Source organism: Telmatherina bonti, assembly GCF_933228915.1.
Source record: "Telmatherina bonti genome assembly, chromosome: 7".
Lineage (NCBI taxonomy): Eukaryota > Metazoa > Chordata > Actinopteri > Atheriniformes > Telmatherinidae > Telmatherina > Telmatherina bonti.
The window spans coordinates 22,986,652-23,010,566 of record NC_136625.1 but is presented as its reverse complement, the minus strand read 5'-3'; the positions used below and the strand labels follow the sequence as shown (position 1 = coordinate 23,010,566).

General features: G+C 37.9%; 1 protein-coding gene across 2 annotated transcripts in view; it reads left to right on the top strand.

The window, feature by feature from the left end:
- tnn (tenascin N) overlaps positions 1-23,915 on the top strand; it is a 42,465-nt gene that overhangs the window by 15,681 nt on the left and 2,869 nt on the right. Inside the window, exons 7-18 of one of the 2 annotated variants that reach the window (XM_079243495.1) lie at positions 827-1,009; positions 4,174-4,263; positions 10,543-10,806; positions 13,477-13,740; positions 14,661-14,924; positions 17,901-18,164; positions 20,055-20,185; positions 20,645-20,783; positions 20,879-21,030; positions 21,451-21,547; positions 22,339-22,503; positions 22,978-23,141. In XM_079243495.1, the coding sequence (XP_079099621.1) occupies positions 827-1,009; positions 4,174-4,263; positions 10,543-10,806; positions 13,477-13,740; positions 14,661-14,924; positions 17,901-18,164; positions 20,055-20,185; positions 20,645-20,783; positions 20,879-21,030; positions 21,451-21,547; positions 22,339-22,503; positions 22,978-23,141 (2,177 nt within the window). The remainder of the gene's footprint in view (positions 1-826; positions 1,010-4,173; positions 4,264-10,542; positions 10,807-13,476; positions 13,741-14,660; positions 14,925-17,900; positions 18,165-20,054; positions 20,186-20,644; positions 20,784-20,878; positions 21,031-21,450; positions 21,548-22,338; positions 22,504-22,977; positions 23,142-23,915) is intronic. The other variant, XM_079243494.1, reaches the window with a different exon arrangement.

Here is a 23,915-nt window from a genome sequence, read left to right as displayed (position 1 = left end):
AATAAGTGTTACATATAGGAGGTGAGGACCAAATGCCAGACTGGAAGCAGGAATGCTGAACAAGATATTTATGCCATGAAAATCACTTAAGTGTATATTATATGTAATGCCTGTTCAAAAAGTAACATTACAGCTCCTGTGTGCCCAGACATGACAACTGTTTTGCCCAGAGGTGTAAAATACAACAATACTACATGACTCAAAACAACAAAATAGATGGCACATTGACAAAACATGTTGTTTTCACAAACCACATTTGTGATGCAGCTGAGTTTCAGAAATGTTGTTGGTTTACATAAAATGATGTTTTATCCTGTCATGTCATAATACCATTCTTGGCTCAAATTGTTTTGTCTGTTTTTTTTTTGTTGTTTAAACGCTGTGTTTTTATCTAGTATGTTTTTACCTCGGAACAACCAGATTTATTTGATGGTATTATTTTCACACTGAAAACTATGCATTGAGACCATAATCTTCACTTTTCTTCACATTATACTGACAATATCATTCACATGATGGAACAAAGAAAAAAAAGAAATAAATTACAGGATATGATATATTGTATAACCAAACAGAATATTTCAAAGAGCAAAAAACAAATATAATATCATTTGGTTTTGATATTTTGGCCAAAAGGGAAATTCCTGCTTGGCCCCTTCCCCAGGCATGTCACATTTCAAGGTGCTAGGAGATCATCGCCTTGCTCGGGGACATGTGAGGGAAGAGCGAGGCACATGCTTCTTATTACATGTGCTTTAACACAGGCTTTCCAGCATGAGGTTCATGTTTGTGCTCCCAGTTCCATCAAGCAGTGTATCCTTTCCAGATGTTTCAACTATTGATGATGTCCGAGTCCTTGGCCAGACAGAGGTCTCTATCGAAGTCGACTGGAAGAACCCACAGGCTGCAGTCGACTACTTTAGGCTCATACACACTGACCCGTCTGGACAGGAGGAGGAGACAGATGTACAGAGTAGCCAAGAGGCACGAACTAAACACACTATTGTGGGTGAGTCCCGTATCAGAGTGAACACAACTTATTACAGAAGGATCAGTTCATCATTTTTAGCTAAACTTTACAACCCTAATGCTGTCTAACATTTAAATAAAAGCTAAATGCAAACATTTGAAAATCCCACAAGTCCATCATTTCTTCCTTGTAGAACATAAACAACACATCAGATGCTAAAAGTGACATTTTACTATATCATGGAAAATACTTAGATGTTGACATCAGCAGTAGATCTAGGAATATTGTCATAGTCTTATCTCTTTTTTTTAATTTATTTATTTATTTTTTTGTCTTGTCCAGCATTTAAGCAAGCAGACTGATGTTCTGGATGCTGTGTTCTGCTGAGCAAATTTATTTTGCCTAGGGAAACTTTTATAGATGTAATGATCCCCTTGTATTTCTTGATTCTTATTTTATTTTTCTATTTGCTTTGGATAATAGTTTGTATTACAGAGTTTATGCTGCTGGACCTGACCGGGAAGGACAGGAAAGGGGCAGAAAGAGAACAGAAAAGAGAACATAAAAAACAAAAAGAGATCAATGCATACACGTATGTGCACATACATACCCACCTACATATATATATGTATATACACTCGCACATACAGTATATATATATACATACACACACACACATACATACATACATACACATATATAGATAGATATACATACATACATACATATATATATACACACATGTGTATATATATATATATATATATATATATATATATATATATATATATATATATATATATATATATATATATATATATATATATATATATATATATATATATATATACATATACACATACATATCCATACACATACATACAGACATATACATACATACATACATATGTACACACACATACCCACCCACACACATAAATATATACACCCACACAAGCCAACTCTAGATTCATGGTCCCTGTGGAGAACAAAACCATTGACAATCAGGAGGACCAGAAACTAGCAAGTTAAATCAAAAAGACAGGAAGAGAGGTACTTGCTGTTAATGAATAAACTTGCTGGATGACTCAGTGACTGTGACACATGCAGAACATTCATGCAGAACATTTAGAGTGGAACATGTTCAGAGAAGAGTGATCATGCCAATGTGACCCCGCCCGCCTAGGGCTAGAGGCAGGCCAGGAGAACCCAGAGACCCGGGTAACCGACAGTCACCCCCAGGCACAGACCCCAACCACCCCACTCTGGAGCCAGCCATGCATCCGCCCAGGAGGTGGCGAAGGAGGTCCCCAACCAGAGTCCCCCGCAGTCAGGGGGAACAGGCCCCAGCAGGCCCAGGCCGGCAAAGGCCGATCCCGCCGGGCACCGGCCACCCAGGGCAGGCAGAGCGCAGGCCCCAGGGCCCCAAGAGCCAGAGAACAGCCCCCCGCCCCCGCAGGCAGAGGGCACAGCCCACACCGACGGAGGACCAGGATCCCCAGACCGCCACCTAGCGGCAGCCAGGTCGCACCCCAGTGCGCCAGCTGCACTCCCCGGGTACAGGACACCACCCCCCCACCACCAAACCACACACACATATACATGCATACCCTCCCTCCCCCAACACGCACTCCCCTCTCAGCCCCCATCCGCACACCACTCCGCAATCCACACACATCTCCCATCACATACACAACCCCACCCCACCTCTACTCACTCACCCATACCAAGTCACACAAACCCCAACCGACCCCGCCCCCACACACGCTCACACCCCGCTACCCCATCCCTCTACTTCTACCCAACCACACATGCCCCACCAAACACCCCTCCACCACCCACAGCCCCCCCACAGACACCCTCACTCCTCCAACACAGGCACACCCCATTACATACAACCCACCCACCAACATACCCCTCCACACACACACACACACACATCTACTCATCCGCACACATCCCTATCCTCTCACCCCCCTACCCACCTATATCCCCAACCCTAATCCCCCCCCAGCCACCGCACCATCCATCTGTAACCCCATACACCTACTCCCACACATCCTCACCTCACCCCTCCATCATGTCCCATGTGAGAGGCCCCAGGGCGGCAGAGGACAGGACGGCCCCGATCAGGGCCCCCTTAATTACCGCCCACCACTCCCAGCGTCCCCCCCACCACTCCACAGATGCAGCTGACCCAGCACCCCCCCAGGGCCGGCGACAACCCTCCTACAGTCAGGCCAGCCCATAGGCCATAGGCCATAGGCCATAGGCCATAGGCCATAGTCTTGTCTTTATCTTACTGAAATATGCAAGACAATTTGTATGACCAGGAGGGTCTTGGAAAAGGGAATACAGCATTTTAACGAGAAGTAATTAATTAAGACAAAGACTCTCCTGGTCCTCTGTAAAACAATGCCCCATTCTTTGCAATTTGAAGTTAAGAAACATTTTATCTGAAACTGTTCCACAATTTTTGGACAAAGTTTGTTGCAGATTGGTCAACATCTGACCATCTTTACTGAGGGGCTCTATCTCCCAATTCAATTCAATTCAATTCAATTCAATTCAATTCAATTCAATTCAATTCAATTCAATTCTACTTTATTTATATAGCGTCAAATCACTGCAATGCCATCTCAAGACGCTTTCCAGACAGGACATGCTCCATTTATACCCAATCATGTATCTAATCTGTTGTCAAATCATCCTCCTTTTTTTTTATATATAATTTTTCTAAAACCTTTCTTCCCCATTCTAACTTTTTTGAGATTTGAGGTAATATCAACAAATCCAAAACGAGATCATCATTTTCATGAAATGGTAAAATGTCTTGATTGCAACATTTAATGTTATTTATAGGTAATTAAACATGAGTTAATTAGATCTGTACATCATTAAATTTAGTTTTTATGTACCTTTCACACTTTTTCTAGACTTTTGGGAAATTGGGTTTGACAGTTTTGTACTAGTTTGCCTTTTTGATCATCCAGTCATTTCCCATATACAGTCCTCAAGCTTTGATTCCAGTATTTCAGTATTTTTTAGTATTTAACAACAAAAAGGCTCGAATTTTAGAAAAGGTCCATTGGCTATTTTTTTAAACCAACAAAGTTTAATAAAACCGACATCAGTCATCAGTCCCATTTAGGAATAAAAAAAAACATCAAACAAACAAACAAACCCCACATTTCTTCCTACAGGTTTGTATCCAGGAACAGAGTACCAGATCGCTGTGCAGGCCATCAAAGGAAACACTGAAGGAAATCCTTCTTATACCACTGGTGTCACAGGTCAGTATTAACCTATCAGCATCCTCAGTAGAAGTCTAACTCAGTTGCACTTTAGTTGCCTGCTGGCATTACTTGCCCTGAGACTGTATTTTGTAATAGAGCCTTAATGTGTAGCTGTATGTATGACAGCTGAAATATATGCAGATGACATTATACATCATTTATTGTCTGACAGGATGACACTATACATCAGTGTTGTGGAAATTAAAACACATTATGGGAAGTGGAAGGATAATATTAAGTTAGTCTTTGAATGGTATGAAGCCTTAAAGATAGTACTTAGCTTTTGTCAAGTGATCCATAATTCACCAGTGGTCAGAACCAAGAGGGAAAAACACAAAACTGCAACACTGATGCACCATCTTATAGGCCTATAACCTGTTATTATCGTCTTCATACAGCCAATCAAAGCAGCATTACTGATAGAGAGGCCAAAAAGAATGATTACAGGTTAACGACAGTGAGCTGGAATTTACAGCCTAATAATCCGAACCGTTTTTAATGGCTGTGGTGAACATGGTCACTGAGGGGAAACATGATATGAATGTAGCAACTGTAAGATTCTCCTTGATGGTTAAGGTGAGAGGTTTTGTGATTTACAGAGTCCATATGGAAAAGTCGGACATCAACATGTTGGTCTGATCTTGTTTTGATATGGTTTTAAGTACTTGAGGAGGAATTCATTTCTCGGCATCACTTTAACAGCCGTTCTTCACATTTAGGACATTTTAAGAGCGCCACAGCTTTCCAGAAACTAACATTAGTCCTGAGTTTTGCTCCCTCCTACTTCTTTCCTCATTTACCTTCACTCTCATTCACCATCAGAGCTTTCCCAGTTAAAAACCAGTCTCCATGTTGACGACTCTTCATTTTTTCAGACTCTGAGGGAGTCTGATGATTTTTAGTCATCAGTCTTAGCAGGGTTATTTCAAGACTCATATCTATTCTTTTGAAGTCAGACAGGTACTCAAGGGTCCCTGGCTATGTTAATCTTTTTTCTTTTTCTTTTTTTCTTCCTTTGCAAGTAAACCACCTACATGTGTAATAATTGAGTGTGCATGTGTGTGTGTGTGTGAATGCTAATCTACAGCAGACAGAGAGTGGCTTGTCTCCACTCCAGTAGCTAAAATTCTTCATTTTAGGTGAAACATGAAAGGATTTAGAGGAGATGTGAGAGGATAGTCCTCTACTCTGTTTGCCAAAGTGGTTCTTCTGGTTTCTGACAGCTGGCATGGAGAGCACAGTTGCCTTTCTATCTAAAAATGGTGTTTTCCTCAAGGCTAGCAGTTATACATGAAAGGGGACAAAGGGAGAATGCCCAAATGCAGCCATGCAGTCATAAAGACAAATAAAACAGTATGTGTTGTGATTAGAGCTAAATAAAAAGGAAAAATGCTACGTTATTGATGAAGGAACCATGAATACACAAAGAAATTTCCAGCTATTTATAGGAAAACTAGAACAGAAGAAGGCAGATATCAGAATAATGGGTCATAGAGAAGCAATTTCTGTGATATTATAGTAGTATGTGATAAATTACTGTGTGGTTACAGTGGTAAAAACAACTGAAGTTTTTCCTTAGAGGCAATAGTTGATGTCTTCCATAACAGGAGAAATATTTCACCATATTTCATATTTACTTTCACCATCTGTCTTGCCCTCATCTTCCTTTTTCTGTGCCTGTTGAGCTACTTTACAGCTGCACAGAGCACCATAATAATTTGGTTTACATTTTTATGCGCTCCAGTTTGCATAATGTTTTATTTTATTTTTCTTATTTTGCAGTTTGCAATTAGCAAAATCTTGAAACTTAGTTTAATATGATGCTATCAAAAACCTGCAAAAACTCACAAATGTGTTGAACTATTAACCTGAAATTTGAGGTAAACTTTAAACACATACTCTATATACACTTACATATATGCAAATTGAGATAGGATTTTTTGTTGTTATTTTGTTTTGTTTAGTTTTGCCTCAAGGGGAGAGTTTAATGTTATAAATAGCATTACATAATTATGGACATTTTTAAGGAAACTATTGATACAATCATCATCATGTGTGTTACTGCCACAGATGTCCAGGATTCAAATTCATAATAAACAGTTTATACTGGTCAGCAATACGAAATATGTTTTGCTTTTTTATTTCGCTTGTAAGGAAACTAAATTCTCAAAATCACAAAAAATAATTTCTTGTGCTTTTCATATTCAACAAATCCTGGTTTTAAGATAACACAGAGTTTGGACCCATGTCACCTCTAGTATTTTCTCAATCTTCTTTTATGTCTACATCCCTATTCCTGATCTAAAAATGAAATTTATTCCCCAGATGAGGCCATTTATCAATCAAATATATTTATTACCTTTTTTTTTTGCTCATGAGACAGTCCTCAAGTGATATTGTAGTATAAGATTGAAATAAACTTTCATATTATGTAATTAAAATCTCCAGAAGGTAGGTTTATTACTTTGCAAATTTGTTCTTTTTGTATCCTATTCCTACACGATCCCATAGACTGTTAAAAATCTATATTTAATATTTACTGTATGGTTGAACCTCCATATGTTCTTCCACGGTGACTCTATAAATCATCTGTCCTCTCTCAGCCTGTGCAACCCTGAAGATGTGCTTGTCTTGCAGATTTTCCACAGTGTGATTCTGTAGGCATGCTGGATTGAATGCTTTCATTGCCACCAGTTCCACTGTAAAATGATTCAATGATTCAAATATTTAGGCAAATGCCGAATAAAATAAATCTTTATGTTTAAAGTAGTGTAGATGTTTCTGGGACTCTAACCTGCCATAAGCTTATAAAATGTATGAACACAACATACAACAACTGCCACTGCTCATTCAGGCAGAAAATAATCACAGCCAAGATCTCTATAAGCAAAAGCAGATTGCTCAGTTAAGGAAGAGGTCTTGACATATGAGTTTTTATGTTACCTGAATAGAGTATAATGCCTCATGTATTGTAGTGGGAGCAGTCCAGTCCACCCAGACATGTGTATTCACAGATTTTTGAGGCAGGTTCCTACATTCACACAATGTAGGAAATATGTCAAGTTATGTCAAGGGGAATATTTTTTAAAAAGCAGAGACGGACTGATTGTGTGCTAATGTTTATCCCATTTATGTGCTTATAGGTCTTTGAACAAACACATATGTTGTAACATATACATATTTAACTTCTAAATCTTTACAGCATGATGTGTAAAAATAGTTATTATAATATCATGTATTTTATCTCTCTCTCGCTGTACACACACACACACACACACACACACACACACACACACACACACACACACACACACACACACACACATATATATATATATATATATATATATATATATATATATATATATATATATATATATATATATAGATATATATAGATATATATATATACACATATATATTAATACAGTATATATGAAGAGATTATTATGTTAACAGGCCCAATGACATCAGTTAGTGTGTTTACTGAAACAATTTTAAACCCTCATGTCTACCACATACGGTTGGATAAAAGATATAAAGTTCATTTTTAAGAACAAGTCGAGGATTTCATGTCGTCCATATTATGCGTAAGGTGTAAATGTTTCCACTAGATAAATCAGATCTGTCATAAAAAATGGTCAGCTTCTCCTATAACATATAAAATAGCGGGCAAGCATAAGAAAACTGTTTGCCAAGAAACTACACACCATAATCTTTGTCACACCTGACATATTGTAATCCCTGGAGTAATGGTAAGCTATTACTCAATCTAAAGCCATATTGTATGGCTTCCGGTGGACAGTGAAGGTGAGAACCTGTGAAGCTGCAAATGATGAAAGACAGACTTTTACCAGGAGCCCTTTGGTCAATGCCTTTACTGAACATATCACCTATAATGGATAAATTGTTTTTCAATCCAAGCAGTGGCTTGTGGAGTAACTGTATCCATCATATATATATATATATATATATATATATATATATATATATATATATATATATATATATATTCTGCCAAAGACATCTGCTATCACAATGGCTGGCAACCAATGAGGTATAAAACAGCTATTACGAACTGTTAAATGCTCTGATTTTAACCTGTGATGAATTTACATGCATAGTAGCTTATTTCCACCTTGGAGACTTACTTCATTGAGCCTTAAAGCCTCAGCTCAAAGGAATCAATCCTGTCACCATACAAATGGAGTCTAGATTTTCAAAGCTGCCAATGAGGAAAAAGTTACCATGGGTTATGTTATTATGGGGCAACACATTCACACACATTCAAGACGTAAGCTGATAGAATTTATGTGCAATTCATTTGACCTCACTGTGATATTCTCTACTTCTGTAATGCTGCTTTTTTCCCCCTTTCCTCTTTATTAATGCTTCTCTGCTGACTATGCACCCAGCATGTATTTAGTTTTCCAGTTTACAAAAATAATAAAAAGAAAAAGTGATTCCATGTATTTATAGTTTGGCTGTGACTGGAGCAACACACTGCTAAATTCAATATGTTTAATTTTCAGTATTACTCACAGAAATGAAACTAAACACACAGAACACACTTTTATATTTGTCTCTTGAGCACTTTATTGATTAAGCACTTGTGTTGTTGCACATTGTTACATGATATCAATAAAGCATGCTATATTCTATTCTATTCTATTCTATTCTATTCTATTCTATTCTCACTTGAAGATGGTGACTTAAGGTACATAAACTTCTCGATGGCTTCCCATTTTTAAGGCATTGGAGGAGAATGTCTCAGAAAGGGGAGCGATTATAAATTCTTTCTGCAGTTTAACTCATGACAGACTGTCATGCAGTGTAAGCACAAGGACAGGAAAGTGACAGCGGGAGAAAAGAGGAGAGACAAAGATGGGATATGGAGTTAGACAGTTGCATAGTTCCTTTCTTCTTCTAGATGCATCATCAATCAGTTTTCACGATGCAGACTGCACACAGACACAAGACTGACCTTGACTGAGCTGCCGCCACAGAGGAATAATCCTAAATGATGATTGCTTTTACATTTCCCTTCACTTCCTCTGTGTCTCTCTTACTATGCCTCTGTGACTCTCACCTTTTATTTTCTGCCATTCTGTCGTCATTGCTCACTTTCTTAACTTTCATCAAGGTTTCCTCCCATCCCCAACTGCTCTACCTGTGTCCTCTGCAGGTTTGCTGTGATTCTTTAAGGCAGCTAAGTTTGGAAACAGAGGCCCCTGTGTTCTGGTTTGTTCCTGGGTCTTCCTTCCGCTGCAGCTCATGCTGTGTAGTTAACTGAGCAGGACATAACCATAGCCAGTGATGTTCTTTTGGAAAGTTTTTCAGCTGAGCAGGAGCACAAATCATTCTTTGGTTTATCTGCCATCTTTAATGTCCAAAACCTCTGAGCAATAAGTGCTTTTAAATGAAACGTACATCGGAATATACAGATTTGAAAGCTAATGGTTCATGTACAACAAAAAAAAAAAAAAAACCAAATGAAAAAGATTGCTTTTCTTTCCTGTTGAGAAAATCCTGCATTGTTTCACCTTGGTAATCATTTTCCAAAGTATCGTGTAATTCTCAGCTCAGACGTGCAGTTACTGTCACGCTTTTTATCACTTTGTAGCAATCCGAATTTCATGTTTACTTCAGCCAGCTATGCAGAGGCAAGAAAATGGACAGTTTTAGCATCTTTTTTTAAAGTTCTATTTTACTTTATTTTTGCCTAAAATAGTAAATGTTCCTATACATGAGAGGGAAAGTTAGCTTGAAGCTTGAATAAATATGAAATGTTATGCTATATACATGCACACAATGCAGAGAATTAAAAGTGGGTTTCTACATGTTTATTCGAATTATGTTTTATGTTGTAAGTATTCATTAGATGTTTGTTTTCATTTTTTAATGAACATATAAGCTGTCTGGTGGAGAAGGCAGTATGTGCTAATCACAGGTGAGACAGTGTTCTTTGAAAATATGTTTATAGGCATACACATACCAAGACAAGTTAGAGCCTAACTGTTTTTATTAAATCCATGTCCCAGTTTTAGAACTAAGCTTTGTTTCATTGATCCCACAAAACTGATTTGAACTGATTTGAAGGATTATAAACACTAGAAGTCTGTGGGAAACCTTTGTTCACAGTGTATTGTCATGATTCTTGAGTACAGTTAAGTTTATCTAAGGACAAGTACATGAATGCTAAATTATATGTTGTTCTGATCTCCATGTTTTTTTTCTTTCCTTTTCTTTTGTGTGTGTGTATTTCTATTGTTTTAGACATTGATGCTCCAACAAACCTTGTAACTATTGAAGTAACAGAAGACACTGCAACAGTCTCCTGGGATCAAGTCCAGGCTGAAATAGAAGGTTACATGCTGAGTTATACCTCAGCTGAAGGTTCCAGTTCAGACATCCCAGTGGGGCGCGACAGAACCTCATACAGGCTGGTTGGCTTGAGGCCCGGTGTCATTTACACTGTCTATGTCTGGGCCTTCAAGGGAGAAAAAGTCAGCAGGAAGACTTCAACAGAGGCTGAGACAGGTAAACTTTGAACGGGACCCCACCTCTTTTATGGAGTGTATTATTTAATTACTTGTATGCTATTTAAGAGCTTCACAGAATGTGCTTTGGGTTATGCGGAGGTCATGAAGAGTGGAGAAACACAAAACATGAACTAATACTGACCTATAACACTGGGAAGCTGCAAAGCACAAACAATTGTTTTGATCCTCTCTCCACATTCTCTCTGATTGAATAATGACATGTGATCCTGCAGAGAAAATTATTTTTTTCCTTTGTGCTTTACAGAGGGGCAGATGTTCTGAGATGTCTGCTTTTCATTTTCCCAGAGCCTCCTACCTCAAATAACTTCATGTGCAATGTTCCATCATTTCCTTCTGATCTTTTGTGTGGGAGATTTCTGGATAATTTTATTGACTTTTCATAGAAGAATGAACCATTAGTGGTGACATTTTACATAAAGCATATTAACCTCTCCTCACTGCCGAGGGGGGTGACTTGAACTCTGTCTGAAATAGACTATTTAACATAATTACAATGGATTCCTTATTTAAACACATTCAGTATAGCCCTAGGCTGAATGTCTGTAAGAAGTTTGAGAAGAGACTGTTTAGCCTGAACAAGTCCTTTTATTTTTCCTCTCAGGTCTCTCATGTTCTCTTGTCTTTAAATGTGGCTGCACTTGATGTTAGCAGATGTGTCTGAATTGGAAAAAATGAGGGGTGGATTCAACATGCTCTCAAAATCCTTTTAAGAATCACATAAAAAAAAAAGAAGTTTAACAAAAGTAGATTATATTCACATTTAATAAAATAGTTCATAATAGGTATGAATTAAAATAGCAGCATACGCTCATTTATTTGAAAATACAGTTTAAAACACATTATCATATTTCAAAATTGACTCTTCTGCATGCCTGTTTAAGATGTTACAATAGCTTCAGGTTATTGCTGATCAATTTGATGATGGTTAAATACATGTTAGCACCATAAACCTCACTCATGCATCAAATAACAGGAAGCAAACAAGTGAAGTGAAACTAGAATAGGAATCAGAACCGGACCAGAAACATTCAGTTATGTAATGAAATGTGGAAAAGGGGTGAGGTTTTGCAGATAATCCCAGATTTTCACCAGTATCAACATATCAAGTGCAGAGAAATTTTGTCAAATTGAACAATACTGTGTGACATATTTCTCTTCAGGTGTCTTTCCGTGATGAGTCACGGAAAGTAAACAGATGGATTAAACCCTTGCAAAGGCAAATTGCAGGAAATACTAAAGCAGATCACTGTAATTTAAAATACATCATACTCTCTCCCAGCTAAGATTATGCTTAGTAGCATATTTTAGGTTCAGTAGAATCTAAAAAAAAGAAAAAGCTTTTTTTTTTCAAAATAAGAGATTTTTCCTTTTACCCACTAATCAACTGCTTATGAGACTCAAGAGTTTTATTATGAAGTTAGGTTTCCATCTGTCCAAATTTGTGTCAAGTGTACAGCAGGTTTTCATGCTCCATGTTTTTTTTTTTCATGTTTAAAAACATGGAATGATAAATATATTAACAAACATGCCAGTTCACCTGTATGAATGCTTTTCATATATAGATAACAGCCAGGAAACTCATCAGGTAAGTTCTGCTTCAGCACAAGTTAGTCACACCTATCTCTGAACGTGACGGCTTTTACTTGACAATACAATACAATACAATACAATGATTTATGTTATAATGATTTAGTAGGTGTGGGTTCTTTCAAGTTAAACAGTCTTCCTCCTACTGTCCAAAGACATGCTTGTTCGGTTAATTAGTCTACTAAACTAGGGGTCACCAACTGTGGTCCTCCAGAGCTACCATCCTGCAAGTTTTAGTGTTTCCCTTGTACATCACATCTTGATTCAAATAAAAAGGTTGTTGAACAACTCTTCTGCACCTGCCAGTTAATGAGCCTGATTTGGGTCAGTTGTGTTGCAGCAGGGAACCTGCACTAAAACCTGCATGATGGTCGTTCTCAGGGATCAGAGTTGGTGACCCCTGCTCTAAATTGTCCCCAGGAGTAAATTCCATGAATGTGAGTGGTTGTTTTTAGCTCTGTGCTGGCTGTGTGGTGCACTGACGACCTGTCCAGGGTGTAACCCACCTCCTTCCTCACAGTTAATGAATGGATGGGCCTTTTAACTACCACCCCGACTCCAGGGAGATTTTTTATTTGTTCAAATGAAGATCAGACTCATCCAACCTCTTTGGGAAAGAGTTAATGGTACCAAGTTTAAATTAAACCTGTTTATAATGGTGAAAAAAATTACATGTGTTGCCATAGCAACATCGGTTTAGATTTTTCTAACAATTGATAATATGTTTAATTCCTCTTCTTAACCCATTAAGATCCAATGCCTGGTTTAAAAAGTATCAATAATCTATAAGGGAAAATCATAATGTTGCATCAGGTCTGAATGGGTTAAAAGGAAAGCTGCTTAGTAGTTTGCATGATTGTTTACATTAACATAGCTCATAGTGTACTTACCGTACTGCTGCTTACGTATCAGTATGATCTCCAGAGTTTCTAACCAGATTTAAACTGAATGAAGACGTAGCTGCACACTGCTGTTTTTTTTCTATAGAGATTTGTTGTTTCTTTTTTGTTTGCAGTAGATGTAGTGATGGTATGTTTACTAACTTTAACTCCCCATGCAGAGCTGGATGCTCCTACTAACCTCTTGGTCCAAGATGAGACAGAGTCCAGCTTCAAAGTTCAATGGAATCCCCCCCAGGCAGAAATTGATGGCATCTTGCTGAGCTACAGCTCCTCTGAGGGCTCGAGGGAGGAGATCCCAGTTGGACCTGACATTTCTTCATATATGCTGACTGGCCTGAAGCCAGGGGTCCTCTACACTGTCCATGTCTGGGCCATCAAGGGGACCAAAGTCAGCAGGAAGATCTCGACAACAGCTGAGACAGGTCTTAGATTTATAACTCCCTGTTCGCAACCAAAACACTTCATCAGCTGAATGCCTCATGTCATATTGGACTAATTTCAAAAGAGAATTCATTCTTGTGTTTGACATGATAAACTCCTGTTAAATATTATATAGAGTTATATGAAGTTTAATCACACGCACTGGGCTACTGCAAGCTAGCATACCAGTTTCTGATTTAGCTGAATGTTAATGAAAAGGTGCAAAGTTGACTTTAGATTCGTTCTAAGGTTTTAAAAGATCAGTTGTCTGTTTACTATAGTTTGCTACATTGAAATTTCCACGTTTATATCCTCCAATATCTTCTTCCTTTAGAACCGAATGTTCCTGCTAAATTCTTTGCCCAAAGCTCAGCTTCAAAGTTCACTGGGATCATGCCCAGGCAAAAATTAATGGCTATGTGTTGACTTATTGCTCCTCTGAGGGCTCGAGCGAGGAGATCCAAATTGTAGCAGACATTTCTTCATATATGCTGACTGGCCTGAAGCCAGGGGTCCTACAGTGTCCATGTCTATGCTGTCAAAGGACCAGAGCCAGCAGGAAGATCTTGACAGAAGCAGCGACAGGTCTTAAATTTACAACTCCCTGTTCACAACCAAAGCACTTAATAATCTCAACGTCTCATGTCCAATTTGACAAATTTTGAAGGACAGCCTGTTCCTGTGTTTGACATAAAATAATCCTGTTATATATGATATACAGTTGGGTGAGAGTTGGAAAAATGAAAACAAATTGTGTTAGTGCAGCACAAGGCTAATATGAGCTAACATTGAAATTTCAGAGGTATCTAAATGTCAGTGAATGGGCGCCAAGTTGATATAAGATCCTCTTTTAGGTTTTAAATGGTCATTGTTTTACATTAAAGTTTGTGTGCCGATAACATCTACTAACATCTTCCTCTAGAACTGGATGCTCCTTCTAACCTCTTAGCCCAGGATGAAACAGAGTCCAGCTTCATGGTGTCATGGGATCCAGTCCAGGCAGAAATTGATGGTTACATCCTAACCTACACTTTTCCTGATGGCTCTAGTGGAGAAATCCTCGTGGGACCTGATAGCACTTATCATATGTTGACTGGTCTGAGGCCTGCAGTCCTCTACACCGTCTACATCAAGGCCTTCAGGGGAGACAAAGCCAGCAGGACGAGTACAACACAAGCTGAGACAGGTGTCAGAGCAATTTTTGTTAAATTAAATGACCTGTTAAACATAATCACGTTAAATCCCTCAAGTAGAACCTATAATTTGAGCTGTTTGACAAATGATCAGGAAAAACTAGCAGTCCAATCAGAATCTTGCGGTTTGTTAAAGCAGTTTTCCAAAGTATTGCTCCATCCGTTCATCCATGCTTCTTAACAACTTCTTCATTGGGTCACAAAGAGCAAGCACCAAAGACGCCTTCTTCTCTAATGAAGCATTCCAGCCCTCTTAGAGCAGGCCCACACAAGCTCAGAAGTGTGATCAGCATGTCTTGAAAGAAACCCTGTGATCTCCAGCCATTCATGCTTAAAATCTGAGTGAACACTTAAAGCCAAATCTTGTGGCTAACAAAACTCTGGCCTTCTTTTTTCTATGCTTACCAGGAATTACTTCTGTCCAGACCGGGTGCTACAGGTGGCCGCAGTGAGCCCCAATGGGCCTCAATGGGCCCCTATGGGCACGGCCTGTCCAGTCACAAATCAGACCGTGCCATCCAGGAACTTGTCTTACTTTTATTTTTGTACTTTTGAGTATTGTTTTCACATATTTACCAGCTCTTTTCTTGTGGCCGAAGTAATTTTTTCAAGTTTTACTAAAAAAATATTCTGTTTTCTCTTTTCTAAAAACTTGATTTCTTGTAGATATCTGTTTTTTTGTTGTTGTTGTTGTTTTTTTTTTAAACTCTAAAACAAATTATTTAGACCATTATTTTAAGAGAGTGACAATAAGTGGAATCTGTTCCTGTTTGGCTCTGAGCAAACTTATATCTCGGGATATTTGAAAGCTGTGTATACATATGTCTGTATATTAATCTGAGTGTGGATATGACTTGGATATCTCATGATAACCTAAAGAACACATTACATTCTGTATCTTATCATGATATTTGGCCAGGGTCATTGGCTTGCTTTCATAACGTAGTAGTAAACGGACACTTTTGGACAACAGACATAAGTTATAACATTGAGAAAGGCACACATGTCATTAGCGTGCAGGTGTCACATGGAAAGAATCAACCACTTCCGGGAGCTTGCATGATTTCAGCAATGTGATGACACCTAGCAAGATATTAACCATAGCAACCACAGGTCTGCTCTCCTGCTGGCCCTCTGTTTCTGGAGGCATTGTCTACAACTGGATAAAACTCAGTCTGACTCATCCTTACAAAGTTAAATAAGTCACAGTTACTTTTTTACTGCCAGTGTTGGAGCAGTTGGGTTTTTGTCTGCTGCCGATGTTTCCTTGATCTTTTACAGAGTGGAAGTAAGTTGAACAAAATAAAACAGGATCACTTTGGTTGAGCTCAAGTAGACTTCTCTAAAAGTAATTCAGTAGTATCTGTAAAGGTTATTGAGCGTTCCTCCACGGCTCCCCTTTTACTGGATTTAGAAGTTTTTTGAGCGGCCAGATGATGATGAAAACATCTGTGCTGAGCATTTGTGTTGTTCTGGCTGAAATGTATATCCACGGTGCTGCTGAACGTATCCCATGTTGCTGTTTAGGTTCTTAGTTATTGACGTTGGTCTCAGATAGTCAATCATAATTATAACGTCTTATTATTGGTTGAAATTAGTAGACTGGCGTTACTATTCATGAATGCAATGATTAAATATTCTGCTGTATCTGTTGGTCCCAGCCGATAGGCCTATCAATAGGATCCAATTTTAGCTAAGTGTTGGAATTCTTTTTATTTATCTCAATAGTATTAGTAATAAAAGTATCCTTTTAATATATCAGTGGTATCCTATATCTAATCTGGCTTGATATGGATAAAATATTGAATTATTTTTCTAAATTTAGATTTTGGTTTGTTATACATTTACTTAATGAATGCTGCCTGCCAGTGATGGAAAAATGACTTCCAATAGGGATTATTGATTAGTTTTTGTAAAAATATTTGTTAATTGTCCATAACACAATTGCTAGTAGCTCCAGGGCAAATATCTGTCAAACATCCAGCCTAAAACTCATATCACTGCAGTATGTTGTAGTTATGGTGTCCTGGCACTGAGACTGCTTCCATCTATAGTTTTCACTGACATGAATCGACCATTCTTTCTTTCATGCAGAGTGAGGTCACCAAGACCCTCATCTTACATTTTTATACAGCGACACTTTAGAGACCCATCAAAGTCTGTTATTGCAGTTGCAACATGGACTAAAGACCAACTCAAGCAAGTCAGTCCTACGGTCATCTCCTTATTAGCACCGTCTGACAGGATATTTGCAGGAAACCATTCATGCAAATATAGCCTGTGTAATAAATCACAGTTTGCTTAGATCCTTCAGGCAACTGCCACTTAGTCTGAATAGTATGAAGGATGACAGAACGCCCAGGGGGACTTGTTTTTCAGATTTACTGCAGATTTTTAGTTGTGATGTTTATCAGCAGATCTTGGGCGGCGACCACCCCAAGAAATCTTTATTGTCGGACCAAGGTCACATCTGAGTAATGTTGTATAAGAGCTGAAACCTGAAATAATTCTTAACAGGGAAAATGTTGAAGACTTGTTGGCATATTTTAGAGTTATCGATGCATCCTGTAGCGTGCTATGCAACAGCTAAATCTCCATGTTATGACCTGACTTTCAGTGTTCGCTGTTTAAATGTGATGGTTGGTTTCTTCGCCCCTCCATTCATCACTTACTTCCTGAGCTATCAGATATAGTTTGCCAACATGTATGGTCTCAACCTACTTTCACTCAAGTCTTGCTGAAACCACATCTGAGTTCAGGCCTGGATACTCTTACAAACCGTTCTGGCTCAAAGAACGTAGACCATGGACGGACGTGACCACTGATCTAATGAAAACACAGAGAGACATTTATGTGCTTTATGTCTACTCAACTATTATTTGCAAAAAGTCATGGAGCTGATACCTGTAGCAACCTTGTAGTTTGCATGAGTAGTGCATTAAACCACTTCCACTAACATCTTCCTCTAGAACTGGATGCTCCTGCTAACCTCTTAGCCCGAGAGGAAACAGAGTCCAGCTTCAGAGTGTCATGGGAACCTGTCCAGGCTGAAATCGATGGCTACATCCTAACCTATAACCACTCTGAGGGATCTAGTGAGGAAATCAACCTTGGGTCCAGCATGACCTCTTACTCGCTGACAAGCCTGAGGCCTGGAGTTCTCTACACTGTCTACGTTTGGGCCACGAAGGGTAACAAAGCAACCAACAAGATATCAACAGATGCAGAAACAGGTTAATACGATCATCAGGGAATATTTTCTAATTGTGATATTGAAGTTCTTGTTCCTCTTCTAGATGCTCCTCCATTAAATCTTTTGATTAAAAGGATAAAGGAGGCTCAACACTGGAATAAATTATCCAAATTGTCAGTCTGACTGCGACTGGTCATGAAAGTATATTAAATTAAATAGAACAGACGACTTGTCAAGATGAAGGTTTACTGCACAATATTCAGGGAACTGGAAACTGGTAAGGTAATCTCTGTATCAGTGAAATGGACTCTTGTTTTTTTTTTTTTCTTTTTTTTTTTGGAGTTACCCAAGATCAAAAAGCATCTTAAGGCTCATAAGTAGCTATTTAAGCTCTAACAACCTTTCATAAAGCGTTCTTAAAAAACCACAGCTGTTGTTACATACACAGGCTCAAACTGATTATTCACCCATCACTGTTAATAAAAAGATCTTAGTTTCAGACAAGTGATAGTAATTTCCAGGAGGTTCAGCATGGACCACATGTGGCCTTCATTTTTGGAGAATAATACATACATAAATACTTTACAAAGAAGCCAAAAGATACATTATATATATATATATATATATATATATATATATATATATATATATATATACATATATATATATATATATGTGTGTGTGTGTGTGTGTGTGTGTGAGTGTGGTGTTTTGAGGCGTCTTGTGAGGTCCATCATGGTCATTTCTTTTTGCTTGCATTTGTTTGTGTGAGACTTATGAAGTAACCTGCAGGATGTATTCCTCAGAATAATTAGTTTAGTCAACAACAGCACTACAGTGGTCGTGGCAGAATCTCTTTTAACTCCACTCACCATTACTGCTCACTAGAGGAAAATCTATCAATTTTCACAGCATTAAAGTTTGATTTATTAAACTGCAAAATTCCTAAAAAGTCAACAAGGCTCCTCTTCTACCAGGAAATGCTTCACACAGGCAAGAAGAGGTCCCTGGTTATGTCTCATAACTCAGCGAGAGCTTTCAAAACTGCAGCACATGTGAGTGGGCTGTAACAGAGGTATCTTTGTGTAAACCAGATGATGTGTAAAATCCCTCGGGTCTTTAAAGTTAATGCTGGATCTTTTTCAATTAGGCAGCAAATGATTTAATTTTATAATATCAACTTTTCTCATCATAACTCATTAGAAACTGCATCAACGTAGTGCTGACTTCAAGAACCGATAAATGCGGTAAAATCATTTGGGATACATAAAGCAAGCAATATTAAATTTATGACTTTATCTGACCTAGTTAAAACAATGCTAATAATATTTCAGTTAGAAATATCTTAAACCAGCAATACTCTGTTTTGCAAATGATTAGGTCACATTATATTCCAACAATGTAATCAAACTTGCATTTTACAATTTTCACAGTGTTTTCCCTTTACTTTAATTTTTTACTTAAAATCAAAGTAAACCACAGATAATTCTGGAAAAAGAAGGAAAATGCACGATTGTTTCACATGATTTCACAGCTTAGATGGACACCTTCTTCAGAACACTGAACTATAGATGCTTAAAGCTCCCATTGTTCTAGTTTGCATCTTCATGCCAGTTAGATTATTTTAGCATTTATTTGAAACCAAACATTTCAGTAAGAAAAAGATGTTATCTGCAAACTGTGTCTGAATAGTCCCAGGCTAGTACAGATCAAATAGAAAAAGGCTTCAAAGTTACGTTAGCAAAAGAAAGAACTGAAAGGAAATGGAAAGATATCAGAAAGTAAAATCCTACAAGACTAAAACAGTTAGATGAAACAGATAAGTAAAAGCAATAGTATACTTTTTTAAACGAGACATTGTAAGATGTGTACATAAATAATTTTCTGCCTCTTCGCTATAATGCGCTCTGATTTGCATTCATACCCACAGACATTGATTCCCCAAGGGACCTGAAGGCTGTCGATGTGACAGTGGATTCTGCTTCCTTGACTTGGATTCCTCCTCTGGCGGACATTGAGGGTTACATTCTCACCTACAGAGATGAAGATGGCATCATGGAGGTACTGAGTCATGTAGTTTGGTGCACATCCCCCCCCCCCCCCCTCCACTACAAAGCACTGATATGAATGGATCATATAAAGAAAGACTGTGAAAAGCATCCTCTTGTCAATTCCTATGAAGGCTATCCCCCCCCCCCCCCCCCCCCCCCCCCCCCCCCACACACACACACACACACACACAACCTGGAAATGGTGCAATATGAACTAAAGCACTGTAGAACACTGACCTCTTGTGGTGTGACAAATAAATGTGGTGACAAGTGCATTTATTGGATTTAGTTGAAAATCGATTTATTTGAATTTGAATTTATTTGATTATGACACAGTTGTATACATTGGTTTAATAAAAACTCAATACTTCACCATTTAACATCCAGTATTATTATCATCATTAATATTATTATCATAGTATAATGAATTTGAGCAACATAATTTCCAGCTGTTTTGTTTTGTGGTCAGACTGTTGAAAAGCAGCTTGGAGCCAGGGAGAGCAGGTTTGCTGCATCCGGTCTGGGGATGGGGAAGAGCTACTTTGTTACTATCATTGCCTACAGAGGCAACAAGAGGAGCAAAGTGACAGAAACCATCTTCAAAACAGGTCTGTATGGTGACTGTGCTCATCTACAGTCTGTCTTTTTGTTTTTACATAATCCTACTCTATATCATGTCCCATTATTACTTCTCCTTCTCTAGTTGGTGTGATGTACCCCTTCCCCATGGACTGTGTTCAAATCTTGAAGAACAGGAATAAGAAGAGTGGCATCTACACAGTCTACATTAATAATGACCGCTCCAAACCCATTGAAGTTTACTGCGATATGGACACTGATGGAGGTGGCTGGCTGGTATGAATTATTGATCTACTACACAGGCTAAGACATGGAATATTTAAATACTGTTTTGATATAACTTTTAATAAACACATTACACTAATTCTAAATACAGAATACACAATCTACTTCCATGGAGGGAGTTTCCATTTGTGTAAAATGTAAACTGGTGATGGTTGTCTGATGCTTGGCATAACCGTATCATTATAATAACACATACTGGCCTTTCAGTCTTCACATTTGAACATATTTTTCAAATAAAACTAACTTTATTTATTCCAGAAATGCCATTCTAAACCAAAGAGGTAACTAATAAAGTAACTGTTATCCCTGAATTAGTAATGTAGATATAACAACCATCCTCCCAAACAAACTGAGCTTTTTTTTTTTTATTTTATAACCACTAACAATAAACTTTGTACATTTTGCTTTCAGATGCTTCAGCGCCGCAACTCTGGCAAGCTGGACTTCATGAAACGTTGGAGGCAGTACATGGCAGGTTTCGGCAATATGACAGATGAGTTCTTTATTGGTGAGTTTAGTTTAGTTTAGTTTAGTTTAGTTTAGTTTAGTTTAGTTTAGTTTAGTTTAGTTTAGTTTAGTTTAGTTTAGTTAGGATCCCCATTAGCTGTAGCAAGCTACAGCTATTCTTCCTGGGGTCCAGCACAATTGTAACATCAAAAACAAAAACTTGTAAAAGTTACACAGCACTTCTGTTCAATCATACAAGCAATTTACTCAAATCCATCTCTTTTCATCCATTTTTACATACTAAAAGGATGCATGTCATGTCCATTCCTGTTATATCCAGTACTTTACCATAAAACATCGTATTCTATCATATAAACATTTTACTATAATACACACCATATTCATGCACAAAATGTGCTTACTCATAATTGAAATCAACCTATATATTTGATTATCTATAATACAAATCTTCTAGTACACCTCTGTCCACATTATCAATTAGTTTACTCTATTACACATACATTTGTTTTTATTTATCTTTTATCACCAAACCCTTACAATTATGATTTACATAGATACCTGTCCTTTAGGCAAATCGTATTTTAATAATATTTATATAAGTTTTTTAGATAAGTGATTAATTTAATGTTATTTGGTAGTGAATTGCATGCTTTCATGCCTCGACACATAACACTGTTTTTATGGAACCTGATTTTGCTTTAGGCCATAAAGGTGATTCAGAGTTTTGTGGAGTGTCGCTGCAGCCAGAAAACTTACAGATGTTGTTGAAGCCATACCTGAGCATCATTTCTCCCCTTCCTACTCTGACTGTGTGTTTGCCTTACTCCTCAGGTTTGGACAAGATATACGAGCTGACCAACACTCCCACTCAGTATGAGCTTAGGTTTGACTTGGGCCTTGGCTCTGAGAGGGCTTATGCGGTCTATGACAACTTTAAGATTGCACCTGTCAAGCAGAAGTTCAAACTCACTATTGGCAAATACAGAGGAACAGCAGGTGGGTCTCACTCCCAGTTTTCTTTTACAGTTACACACCATTTACAGCTAAAACTGGGGACAGAATGAGTTGAGGAAAGAAAACATTTCTGTAATGTACTCCAGCTATTAAGAAAATTCATTTTGGAATTCTGTGACATATTTGGTGTACAAACTTCAAATAAGTTGTTGAAATTAGCAGAAAGGTTGTATCTGAAACAGGGAGAGTTTAAGTAGGTTTTAAAGCCAGACTGATGTAGACTCACACAGCAAGTGGGACAATGTGTACAATTCACATATGCCATGATGTGCTGACACAACACATACTGCAGATATAACTCAGCCTCTGTTTAGTGCTTTATTAAATTTCTCATCAGTAAACACACGCAAGACAAAAGAGTGGCTAAAAAAACATGAAATGTGCATAGGAAGGAGGAATTTTGAAGCTGTTATTTAGAGTTTTTAAGGTGAAGTTTTACTTGTTAATGGTCCCCAGGTGATGCAATGACTTACCATCAAGGCCGACCCTGGACGACTGTTGATTCAGATAATGACATTGCCCTCGGTAACTGTGCCTTGACCCACCGTGGTGCCTGGTGGTACAAGAACTGTCACCTGGCCAACCTTAACGGCAAATGGGGTGATAGCAGGCACAGTATGGTGAGTGAAAAATTCTTAATTACTTGGATAAATGTACCTTCTCCCAGGCAGAATACACACACACACACACACGTATATATATATATATATATATATATATATATATATATATATATATATATATATATATATATATATATATATATATATATATATATATATATATATATATATATGAACAAAAATTAAACAACGGTAAAGTTTTGTGTCAGACTTTATGCAGCATTTGGTTACTTAGGATAAATGACAAGATGTTGTAGATTCTGTCTAAATGTTATAGTTTCCCCTAAAAGAGAACTAAATAAACATTTCTCCATTTCATTCAGTGAAGAACAAGCTGCAGTAAAGAAAGATATATTTTAACAGAATTGGTGCTAAACATTGATGCACACACCAGATCCGTTCCCTCAACAACAATAATATCACTCCATGTCACAAGTCCCTTGTGCCTCCCAAATCCACCTGCTGAATGTGATCTTTGACTATTAAAAATTAGTACTACATTTTATTCTAATGATTAGCTTTATTAACAAATCAAGATTGATTGCTCGCCCCCTGGTTAATAACACCTTTCCGACTCACCTGGAGGACTGACAAGATGTAGCCTACCTCTCACTCCATCGGCAAAAGGCAGCTTAAGATTATGTCCAAGCATGTGGAAATTTGCTTTTCACACTGTAGAAGGTACAGCAGGCAATGCAATGAAAATTTGTTTGACAGTGTACCACTCTCCCCTTTAGACATGACACCACAAAGATACTAGTCTTGACGTTC